This window comes from Drosophila miranda, chromosome 2 (assembly GCF_003369915.1).
Source record: "Drosophila miranda strain MSH22 chromosome 2, D.miranda_PacBio2.1, whole genome shotgun sequence".
Taxonomy (NCBI): domain Eukaryota; kingdom Metazoa; phylum Arthropoda; class Insecta; order Diptera; family Drosophilidae; genus Drosophila; species Drosophila miranda.
In genome coordinates, this window is record NC_046675.1 from 19,987,812 (window position 1) to 20,000,000 (window position 12,189).

The 12,189-nt window shown below is 40.7% G+C and overlaps 1 protein-coding gene across 6 annotated transcripts; it reads right to left on the bottom strand.

The window, feature by feature from the left end:
- Nucleotides 1–1,415: 1,415 nt before the first annotated feature.
- LOC108153908 (cholesterol 7-desaturase) lies at nt 1,416–8,978 on the bottom strand. Of its 6 annotated transcripts, none has more exons than XM_033389714.1 (6): nt 8,890–8,978; nt 7,062–7,455; nt 6,698–6,998; nt 2,396–2,507; nt 2,169–2,342; nt 1,416–2,101 (listed from the first exon to the last, which is right to left on the bottom strand). In XM_033389714.1, exons 2-6 carry the CDS (start codon nt 7,336–7,338, stop codon nt 1,943–1,945), a joined length of 1,023 nt encoding a protein of 340 aa, XP_033245605.1. In that variant the 5' UTR covers nt 7,339–7,455; nt 8,890–8,978; the 3' UTR covers nt 1,416–1,942. The 6 variants fall into 6 exon arrangements, with proteins under 6 accessions (XP_033245605.1, XP_033245603.1, XP_033245604.1 ...); XM_033389712.1 differs by having other exon boundaries at nt 8,880–8,901; XM_033389713.1 differs by lacking the exon at nt 8,890–8,978 and adding an exon at nt 8,616–8,700.
- Between the last annotated feature and the right edge of the window lie 3,211 nt (nt 8,979–12,189).

Genomic DNA, 12,189 nt, shown 5'->3' on the forward strand with positions numbered 1-12,189 from the left:
ACACACCTACATATACATACCACGACACACAACGGCTTTTCATTTGTTACGACGGCCACTAGGAGGTTTCACTGGATCATCAACTTCGTCGTTGGAGAATTGAGCAGCGATCCGCCCCACTACAAACAAAAGTGTATTTCAAAACTTCCGCCCATACCATACCGCCCCCACAAAGAACGAAAATCTGTGGCATCCACACTTTCAAAGTCAGAGAAAATCAGAAACACAGAATTATAGAGAATAACTATATCTTCTAGAGAGCAAAATCTGAACCAGATCGTATCATTAATATAGACAGAATGAAGAAAAAAATTTCATTCTCTCTTGCCCTGTCTCTTTCTAAAACACCCGTCTCCTGGTCGGGTTTACCTGTCGCTCCAGATGATCACCTAGATCTCAGAGACTATAAGAGTTTGAGCAACCAAATTTGATATCCACACTCCAGTGATATCGCACCTGCACAAATTTCAAAATTTTCGCCCCGCCCCCTTCCTCCCCCACAAGGTGCGAAAATCTTTGGCATACAGAATTTTTAAGATACGAGAAAAGTAAAAACGCAAAATCATAGAGAATGACAAATGAATAATCTCAATAAGATCGGATAAGATAATAAGATTATTATTACAATCTCTCTAACAAACTCTTTGTCGTTCAATATTAGCGCCCTCTGGTGGAGGAGAGCCATATTGACTAAGTATCGGGTATAAAAGTAGAGTTGCAGCCGTAGCAGCAACTCACAACATTCCCTCTCGTTCTCCTTAGCCTTGTACTCTTTCACAACCAGATTCTCCGTCGAAAATTTAGCTGAAAAAAATGGTTTAAAAGTAGTTCGGGAGTTATTTCCCTGGCATAAGAGAAATTTTACTTTTCATTAGATGGGAGGTCTGATAATAGCAGTTGACCCTTGCAAGTCCCACGGAGCAGAACTCTTATTCAAATACTCACTTAGCACCGGTTAACTGCTGAATTGAGTGTTCATGGCCCATGTCCATCAGATCCCTAAAGGAACTCTACGGTACTCTACGCGGCATGCATCGTATCTATAATGCACTACACTATTGCAAAGCCAGCATGGGATACACGGCTACATACAACAGCACATAAGTTTGATTAAGATTTAGATAAAATAAAATAAAAATTCGGAACGCAAAACAAAAGCACGTCTGGTCATTACGAAAGAGAATGAACGATGATACGTTGTACATAGTACATTTGATGATTATCTGAAGAATTTCCGATCTGACAAATATGCAATTTTTTTTCAATAAATATTGTGTTTTCGCAGAGTGCGACATTCTTCTGCTAGCAAAAATAACAGATTCTAAACAAATAAAGATATGAAAAACTGTGTTTGGAAAGAAAATCTTCTAAAATGTTTCTGCACAAGTTCATGGTTCTACAATAAATTGTCACAATTGAACATCGTTATCAATTTAATTGATTTTACAAAAAAAATATTTTGATACTCTAAAAGTTTGTCTATCATTTGTATTCTTTACTCTTGTTATACCTGCTGCAGCACTATATTGAGAGCTTTACATTTCCCAGACGGTAAGGTCAAGCTACAAAGTTTTGGGGGCTGATTGTAAAGTTCATTAGAACTAGGTGAATCATAGTTAAGTTATGTGGATAAATTTAACCATTTACAAAAAACGTGTGTTTGATGACAGGGGTTTTTTTTGGCTGTTGGATAATTTTAAACAAATGACTATTTCTATACTTAGCTTATTTACCGCTTCTGACCCAAACGCCTTGATTAATTCTCATCATATATACATACATATATGTATGTACCAGAAGCTTTACTATGAATTTTATTCAAAGACAGACAGTAAGCACCGAACAACACTGTAGAAAAATTGTCATTCTTTGTCTCCTTAAAATTCTCAATTTTGTTTGAGTTTACATATACTGCTTGAAATTTTATATTCGCATTTCACGTTTACCAATCTACGTTGCCCACGTCTGAGAATTGTTTGCTATTGGATGTATAGAATTGTGAATACCAAACTCGAAATTGCTTAATAGAAGTGTCTTCCTTAGCTAGTATCGGATTTCGGCGAAAAACTTTATGATTCCACATATTAATATCGCGTTCAAACTAAAATATAAATAAAGTGTTTATATAAATAAATAATATAAAAATTGTTTAAGACTCAAATACATACCATTATACTTTCTCCGTAAATAAATACTTTCAATAGGGGACCTAGCCAACGTGGTCCATAAAATCGATGGACCACTTTTTGCAGTAAAGGCTCAATTGGTGTTATCGTTTGCAAGATTTGGATTTGTCCAAAGGTGGATGAATTCATTGTTAGGTAAACGTAGGACGGTCCGATCTAAAATGGTATAAATGTCTTTAGTTCCTCGATGCTTTAATTAAGATAGTAACCTGTTTCCCGGAGACTTTCATCTGAAAACAATTAACCTTTCCAATTATTTTTAGGGAGTGAGTGAGAGCTATTTCAGCAATATGCTTATCTTTTCCTGTTGTTGGAAACCAACTGAAAAAGTAGCAGAAAATTATGATAATTATGTATATTATGACATTATTAATATATATATTATGATATTATTATTATATTTGTATACACAGATACAATTAAGAACTATAATACATAAATTCATATATGAAAATTATTAAACGATCCCCTAAAAAGTTTTCAAAAACATACCTAAATAACGCTATCGGCGAAAAGTTTTCAAAATTGGTCATACATACATATGTGTGTAAAAGACAGAAGGGAGCATCTTCGACCCCTTAAAGTGGAATCATTTCACATCCCCACAAAAAAAAGTGTCGTGCTCGGCTGACCAAAGTTTCATATCCCTATGTATTTTGGGGCCCTGAACACGAATCCAAGGTCAGATTTGTTCCATCACGTCAGGCTTTTTTTCTAACCTGAAAAAACCAATATGGTCAAAACATGGTGGAAACTCATTTGAAAAATCATCGGATTTGCTTCAAAATTAGTCACTCGGGGGCTTTTTGGGTCAATAATTACGAATTGGTACATCTAAATCTTCCCCCTTTAAATAGAATTTTGTTTCATTCCGAATGGACGTTGACATGAAATGACTGCATCTTTCAAGAGGCGGTGTAGTTACTGCACTCCAGCAGAAGGCTGTTATAGACAACGATGTATAGTTTCTAGTGAATCTAATAGGAATTTTTAAGTTTATGCGGCTCAACAGATCAGGGCTATCTACGTCAACCTTGATCAAGTCGTGCATAAAATTCACACCAAGCATTTTTCTACAGGTAACCAAGGATGGGAGATTTACTAATAGCAGTCTACTAGAATAAGATGGCAGTCTCACCCCCGCATTTTAGTTAAGGCTCTCAGAGCAAAGAGTAAAAAGTACTTCTGTACTGATTCTATACGGTCCTGGTGTACATTTTACTGAGGGCACCATACACAGGAGCCGTACCATAAAATCGAACAAACTAGCGAGGTATAGAAAGTATTTGTTATTTAGGGGTCGTCAAATTCCTTTGACCACCTCTTTATAAGCCCAAGAATTTATTTACCATGGTAGAAATCGTTTCAGAAAACTTTAGCTTGGCGTCTAATATAACACCAATATCATCCAGCATGGTCAATCGAACTACCGCATAGGGTATAGGCAGCCAACAAAGGGCTAGAACGATGAAATGTCATTACTTTGCATTTCGAGGCATTAAGGTGTAACAAGTTTGCACAACACCATGACTGAAAGTTATTGAGATCGGATTGCCAGCGAGAATGAAATGAAGTGTCCTTATACTGGACACAGAGTTCAACATCATCCGCATACATAAGTACTCGAGAGTATGTTAATACCGAAGGCAAGTCATTAATAAAGAGTGTGAAGAGTAAGGGGCCTAGATGACTACCCTGTGGTACTCCCGAAGAAACCTTTACTGGTGAAGAGAGGGAATTTTGGAAGAGGACTCTTTGAGACCTGGAACAAAGATCGCTAGAAATCCATCTCAAGTTTATGTGCTAGAAAGGAATGGTTTACAGAGGCGAATGCTTTCCTAAAGTCGGTGTAAATAACATCCGTCTGTAAGTTACCTTGAAAGCCTTTAATAATGAAACTCTAACAAGTTCGTGGTGGTTTATCGGCGCCTTATTAATCCATGCTGAGTGGGCGATATAATTGACATGCAGAGATTTTACAAGTGCGGAGTTAAAACCTTCTCAAACATTTTGGGAATATCGGATAACTTTGCTATACCTCTATAATTTTTTGCTTTAGACTTGCTACCTTTTTTTGTGGAAAGGAATCCTGAGAAAAACGTATCCTGCATCGAGATAGTTAGTTCTTATAGCATTGCGCATTCACATAAAAATTTCGACTTTATGCCAAAAAAAAAACTAATTCTGGACCATAGTGCAGTGGTTTAGGCACCACAGGCCTAGTACCTGTGGTGGCAATATCCGGAGGTCCGGAACTTCTGACCACTGGTGGGATCGGAATAGACGGGACAGCTAGCGAGCTTGCGGACACCACGGACACGGACGCTGCATACGTACTTGGATGCACGTTCTCGATGAATTCAGCTACCGAATCTGCATCGCCAGCAGCTGTCATTGCCCTTGGAGTGGCAAACGAGATCAACTGCTGCACACTTGGAGTGGTCAGAGTCAATTTTTCGGCCGCAAGCGGCTGAGTGACGGCTGGCACTTGCTGATCCCGCTGAGTGACCCTTTTACGCCTCGGAGACTCATTCAGCAGTTGCAGACTGCCAAACTGAGACTCCATAGCTAGTAGCCGGTCGTACTGCTTTTTAAAGCCTACGTTCAGCTCCTTTAAGCCCTTCCGCGTTTGCCTCATAAAAGCCACCATATATCATTCGCCACCGCACGGCATGCCTCGCAACTGTAATCCAACCCATTACGTTTGGCTATAGCATCACTCACGAGGCCAAAAAAAAGACAGCACTACGCTGTCGAAGAACTCGATACATCTCGAAACAAGAAAACTGGCATCACTGACCCAAAAGCCCCCGAGTGACAAGTATCAAGCAAATCCGATGAATTTTTCCACTATGTTTCGAGTTTAGGTTTTTTGAGGCTAAAAAAACCTGACGTGATGGAGAGAAGCTGACCTTGGATTCAGGGCGCCAAAAAACATAGGGTTAGGATACTCTGGTCAGCCGTGCACGACACTTGTTTTTTGTGGGGCTTTGTTATTATTAATTTTAATATTCCTAGTCATTTTTCAAGCTAGTTTCTCAGTTATGGACAGATCTCGAACAATATGCTCAACCAATTTTTGCTATACTGTCTGCACTCCGAAATGAAAAATTAAGCAGACTCGCCCCCTCACTCAACAGAACACGTATTTTTGTTACTCTCGTGTTTTCTGTTTGATGGAGAGACTTTCGTTCGGCGATCAGCAGCTGAGAATAAGAAACTGAGCAAAATAAGCCAAGTGGAAGCACAAACTGTTTTTTATACCCGATACTCAAAATGAGTATTGGGGTATATTAGATTTGTAGTAAAAGTGGATGTGAGTAACGTCCAGAAGGAATCGTTTCCGACCCCATAAAGTATATATGTTCTTGATCAGCATCAATAGCCGAGTCGATTGAGCCATGTCTGTCTGTCCGTCCCTATCAGCGCCTATTGCTCAAAGACTAGAAGAGCGAGAGCAACGATATTTTATATCCGGACTTCTGTGATATGTCACTGCTACAAGAATGTTTCAAAACTTCAAACACAACGGACCTTCTATAGGTCCAAGTGAGCTCGGGGGCGGGAGGCTCACATCCCCCCCTCCCGGCTACCGCCTTAACCTAACCTAACCTTGCCCCGCCCACTTCCGCCCCCACAAAGGGCGAAAATCTGTGGCATTCACAATTTCAAAGATACGAGAAAACTGAAAACGCTGAATCGTAGAGAATGATTATATCTTCTAGAGTGCAAAACCAAATCTGAACTAGATCGTATAATTATTATAGCCAGAATCAAGAAAACAGTTTCATTTTTGCTCGCTCTGTTTCTCTCTAACACACATTCTTCATGGTCGGTTTTGACATTTGCAAAATATGAGTTCAAGGATCTCAGAACCTATAAGAGCCAGAGCAATCAAATTTGGTATCCACACTCCTGTGATATCGGACCTTTCGCCACACCCCCTTCCACCCCCGCAAAGGACGAAAATCTGGGGCATCCACAAATCTCAGAGACTATTAAGGCTAGAGTAACCAAATTTGGTATCCACACTCCTGTTAGATCTCACTATAAAACGTATATCTAAAAATTTCGCCCCACTCCCTTCCGCCCCCACAAAAGACGAAAATCTGTTGCATCCACAATATTGCAGATTCGAGAAAACTAAAAACGGAATCTGGATCAGATCGGATAATTTGTATAGCCAAAGGGAACAAATCAATTTGCAGTGGCTACGCAGCGCCCGACATCACGCTCAGACTGATTTTGTGTCTCTCTCGCACGCACTCTTTGTCGTGTCGTTTAATATTAGCGGCGTCTGCTGGAGGAGAGCCATACTGACTAAGTATCGGGTATAAATGTAGAGTTGCGGTGTCCGCAGCAACTCACAACGTTCCCCCTCGTTATATTTAAAAAATAATTTATTTATTTAGTATCTAAACGACTGGAAAAGAAATCCGAGATAATGTGAATACAGCTGGTGTGTATATGTACATGTCCTGACAACGTCTGTAAAAATATGATCAAATTACCTTGCATTCCATTTATGACATCCAAACCGGCTCAGAACACTAATTCTGGGTGCCAAGCTACCAGAAAGAAAGCTTTCATTGTGAATAGCGGCAAAGTGCGCCATATCAGCGCCGTTTTCTGGTATCTCCTGAATATGACAATTGATGTAAAATTCATTTCGCCCATGGTAAACATTTTTTTTCTGAGCTTCCATAGGTACAGGAAGCTCCCAAGGCTCCGAAGACTCAGCATGGTACCAAATAAATATAAAATCATTAACTTCCTGCGAAATCCATTTTTTAACATTGGTACCTCGAGGAACTGTAATGTTTAATTTCAATGATAAACATTCAAGCACAATCGAATTAAATAGTAAATACTTACTCGAAGTGCTATATGGAATATTATTGCATCCCCCGTCTTCACCCCGAAAACTCCATTGGTGAAATGGGCATTCAATGTTATCGCCAACAACTCGCCCACCAATGCCTAAGTTGGCTCCTAAATGCGGACAATATGCATCCAAAATGAAAACGTTATGCTCATGTGTGCGATAGACGACAAGTTTCTCTCCCAAACATGCTATAAACTTTGCGTCACCGGGTTGGAGTTTCGATGATTCTAGAATACCATACCAACCGTTTGGAAATGGTGGCGGCATTTCATTTGAACTGTTTTTTTTCGCTTTTCGTATGCGGTTTATTGCATCGCGCTTTTGATCATTACGACAGAAACCTTCTGTTAGGGACACTTTGAAGTAACTTACATTGTCCAAATACTAAAAGGGGAAACAATATAACACATTTTGTTAAGCAATTTTAAGATATCTTACAGTTATAATACAACAACTTATATCGTACAAATACTAAAACAGAAACAATATTTTTATTTATTTTTTTTTTTAATTTTAACATAACTTTGTTGTCCTAGCTTGAAGCAAAGATATTTTACAGTTTTACAAAATATGCTCCCACAAAATATATATGTAAGCATATCACCTAATTCTATTTTTACAAGGTAGATTGGTTCCTGAAAAAACTGTTTAACCTATTAAAATTAGGGGAAAAATTAGGGAATGTTGTAAAAACATATTTCCGTATAAAAAAATGTCTTTGCAAAAATGTAGTCCCCTTAAATTTCCACAAAAAAAGAATTCCCCTAAATTTTTGCTATTTAAAATTGCTCAAGCTAGTGAATTTGCACATACTCTTCAGGGGCACAACTATTTTGGGACCTTGCTTCAATCGCACTGCCTGCTCAAGAAGCTTGTTCCCCTCTTGTCACTTATAAAGCTATCTGTCCTTACTTTGCCACAGAACTTTGCAAACCATCTCCCTCGCGACTGTTAAACATGATCTAAGCTTTATGTTTATTCAACTGAAAATATTATGACCGAGCTCAAAGCTATTAAAAACATGTCGTGATGTTGTGAATTGTAGAGTTAGTTGTAAAATACGAATACATACCTTTTTCCACACAAAAGGTACAAAAAACAACCAGTAAAACCATAGAGTTACTAAAACAATTATGCAAACATATAGTATACTTTTTGGGTCCAAGCATTTTACAAGATAGATTACTTGTGTTTTCAAAAACATAGAACAGACTGATATCTGCTCCATTACTATCTAGAAATATAAAATACCATTCACATTATGCAAAAAACGATAAATAAACATGCAAAACAATGCCACAAATATTAAACACAAGCACAGTTTATCTCTCAATGTTGATATAGCGATTAAATCTTGCGTATTGAAGCGCAAGCTTAAGATAACTATTGCAGACTCCTATTTTTATAGCACTGAAATTTCTTTGATGGTATCTGTATTTCGAATAAATTTAAGTCTTTATTTGCAACTCTAATTGTAAAGGTTCGTAGAAGTATACATATGTACATAGCTCGAAAGAATCACGGGGATATAGATATGTACATACATAAATAAACAAATACAAGTCTTCACAATACGATTTTTATTCCGGTGCTTCTGGGTTACCGTTCCTCATTAAAATTCAACTGTAGTGGTACTTGATAAATCAAAGTGGCCTGCATAACACAACTTGATGTACATATGTATAAACTACAACAAAATTTACATGTGCATGCCCAAAACATGCATACATACATATGTATGTGCACCGCATGCGGTTCTAATTCAGAAAAGACAAAACAAGTAGAACGAAGTAGTGGATTATTCTGACCATAGCTTACTCAACATGAAATTCTTGAAACACTAAATTTTAAATGATTATTCAAGGGTATGAGACTTAATAAAATCTTTAGTTCCAAGTATGTTTAGTATTATTGTGTGCTGAGAAGAAAAAATCAATTTGGATATTTAGTAATTGTGCCCGATTGAATATTAAATTCGGAAAGGAATGAAAAATTCCAAATTTAGGATATTATAAAGTCTGTATGTAGTTGTATCGGCTATTGTACCCGGCTGGCTATTGAATCCTATAGAGAATATATGCATATATGCACATGTACATATACATATGTACATATATACATTTTAAGGTCTGGAAAACACTTCTTTCTGACTGTTATACATATGTACATACATATGTACACCGTGTGCTCTACAAATATAAGGTACACATACATATAAACTGTAACCAAATCCAGTAAGGAATTTAACTTTGACAATACGAATTTAATATACCCTTTGAAGTAAAACGACTAATGACACTGTATATTTTAATCAGACTATTAGGCAGTAGAGTAGCAAGACATAGCCGTCCATAGACATTGACCACCAAACATCAAATCAAAACCGAGAAATTCGTACATCTTCGAAATGTAAATTAAATAAGTTGCACCACGACTGTATTGGCAACTCATTTGAAAAAATACAGGAGCTTGAGTTCCCAAAAAGTTTTGAATTGCTGTTCCTTTGCGACTTTATACACTGTATATTAAATGATATTTTCAATGCAGCCAAACGTTAGGAAAAATTCGATGTCAATTTGGACGAGGCAAGTCCCGCTTTAAAGGGGACAAATGGAAAGATGCAATTTTACGGATGTGATCGAATTGTATAAGTACAAAGCCTGCATAGCAAAGAACAGTTAAACATTTTTTTTTAAATTAGCTTCTGGTATTGATTTTGAAACCAAGAAGAAACATTTAATATTATTAATTTCAATAAGATACTAGACTACAACTGTAGAATATAGAAACAGTGCAGGAAACCAAAACCAAATGTCCAATTCGAAATAAAATTGATATCCGTATGTATTGCTTATTTAACAACTATCTCAAGTCATTTTTCGAAATCGGCCGGATCGCACGACAATATACTCTAGCTGCCAAAGGAATGATTGTTAAAAAAAAGGGCAAACTTATGAGCAAACCTGTTATTATAAGTTTATATATAAAGATCTATAGACATCCAAGGCTGGCAAAAATCCTCTAGCTGAACCCTCCACGAGGGTGCCGGCTGGGCAATGGACACTGCATTATCCCGGGCGAGGATAATGCACTGTCGCTTGCCCTGCCCGGGATAATGCAATGTCCAGCTAAGGCAATGGTCCATCGCCTTCCCGATCTAAAGTCGGGGGAACTGAACCAGGGCCATGGCTAGAGGTGCCTGGCGGCCAGACATAAAACGCTAGGGGGTGGTCCCCCCGAAAAATATTAACCTATGGACCTTCGGAACAAACATGGAGGCTGAAAAGGAGCGAACACGGGTTGGGATGTCAACCCAAACGTCGGTGGAAAGCGTGACTGCTACCACCGGCGGGCACGGGGAGGAGCAATCCTCTCTGCGTGTCGCCAACGGTCACACCTCGGGCATGGCGGAGCAGGCCATGTCAGTTGTAATACTACTGCCACAAAAACAACGCGATGCAGGGTGAGCCGCGCGGTGCCGCTGTCGACACAGATTCGGACCCGGAGAGCGTGCTATCCATCAGCAAAACAGAAAAAGAAAGCCTTCTCCGCTTGCCGGAACCAGGTACCAGCTCCCTGCGTAGGGAAGGGCCGAAGCGTTCCAGGGAGGGGATGAAGTCAAAAGCTCAGTATAAGGCGGCCCTCAAGTTAATGAGCCGGCTCCAGGGCAAGGCGGATAGATCCCAAGAGGAGAAGTCTAAGCTATCCTGGGCTGAGCAACGGGTACAGGAGGGTCGCGAACACTACGCGCAGCTGCCCCAGATGAAGGCACCAAACGGTGGATTCGCCAACAAGGTGGAGGAGATGTTGGCCACCAAGAGGCAACGCTCGATCGAGAGTGCTGCCAAAGATACTCCGGCGCGCATGCGGCAACGCGGGCCCAAGGCGGCCACCCCCCAGCCGAAGGCAAGGAAGCCGAGACAGAAGGCCATGAGCGAAGTGTCCAAGAGACATCTCATTGTGGCCTTGATCGACCGCAGCGACGAGAACGTGAAGATGACGGCGGCGCAGTGGAAGTTAGTCCACGCGCAGCTTGTTGAATCACTGTTCACGCGAATGGGGGAGGACCCCAGCGCTCCCATGCCCTCGTTCGATGGCTGAACGGGGTCAAGATCCTCAAATGTAACGACGACCCCACACGGCAGTGGCTGGTGCAGAAGGTGCCCCTACTGGAAGCTCTGTGGGAGGGGGCCAAGCTGGAGGTGGTAGACAGGGAGCTGATCCCGTCCATACCAAAGGCGAAGGTGCTCTTCCCCATTGCTATCCAGCGGGAGCGAGCACTGAAGCTGCTGCAAAGGCAAAATCCGGACGTGCCAACGGCTGACTGGAAGGTGCTGTATGCGAGTAGCCCACTACCCAACGAGGGGGGCCAGCATGTTAGCCTCCACATCAGCAAGGAGGCAGAGGATATTTTGTATCTCAAGTTCGGGAAGATGGAGTGGGGCGTAGGTAGCGTCTACCTACGACTGCAAAAGCGCCACCCCGAGGATAATGATGCGCACACCCTTCAGTCAGGCGATGTCGAGAAAGATCTAGGTCTTGAAACCATAGTGGAGGCCGCCCAGGGTCTTGCGCTGAACGACTCGGAGGACGGTGACCTGACAATTATAGTCAACCCGTCGAGTGAGGTTGAGTTAGCAACCCATGACACTAAGGGTGCTGCAGCTCAACCTCCATAAAAGCAAGATAGCGTCGGCGGAGCTCCTCATTGCCATAGAGCAAGGGACCGCTGACATTGCTTTAGTCCAGGAGCCGTGGATTGCGTCAGGCAATTCTGTGGCTGGACTAAAGTCCTCAAATTACAACCTTCTCTACTCAACATCGGTAAACAGGAACAGAACCGCCGTACTCGTACGGAAGGGAATCCATGCTCATCTTATGTTTAATTACAGCACGGACGACCTGACGGTAGTGATGCTGGAGAGTGAGGAAAAGTGCCTTATGGCATCTTCCTGCTACATGGCACACAACAGGCCCGCGCCACCGGAAGAACTTAGGAGTCTGGTGACAGAAGCCGGCTCCAAAATCACCCAACTAAACAAGGGGCGCTGCCGCATTACGCGGGACGTGTTAGCCGAACCGATCTCAAACATGCTGGCAAAATATATTGTAACGACT

Coding starts and splice junctions, on each gene's coding strand:
- LOC108153908 (XM_033389711.1), bottom strand. CDS start 8,299: ATGGAGCAGATATCAGTCTGTTCTATGTTTTTGAAAACACAAGTAATC. Junction 7,456..8,143: donor TACCTTTTGTGTGGAAAAAG/GTATGTATTCGT, acceptor TTCCCCTTTTAG/TATTTGGACAATGTAAGTTA. Junction 2,508..6,697: donor TGTCATAAATGGAATGCAAG/GTAATTTGATCA, acceptor CTACTTTTTCAG/TTGGTTTCCAACAACAGGAA.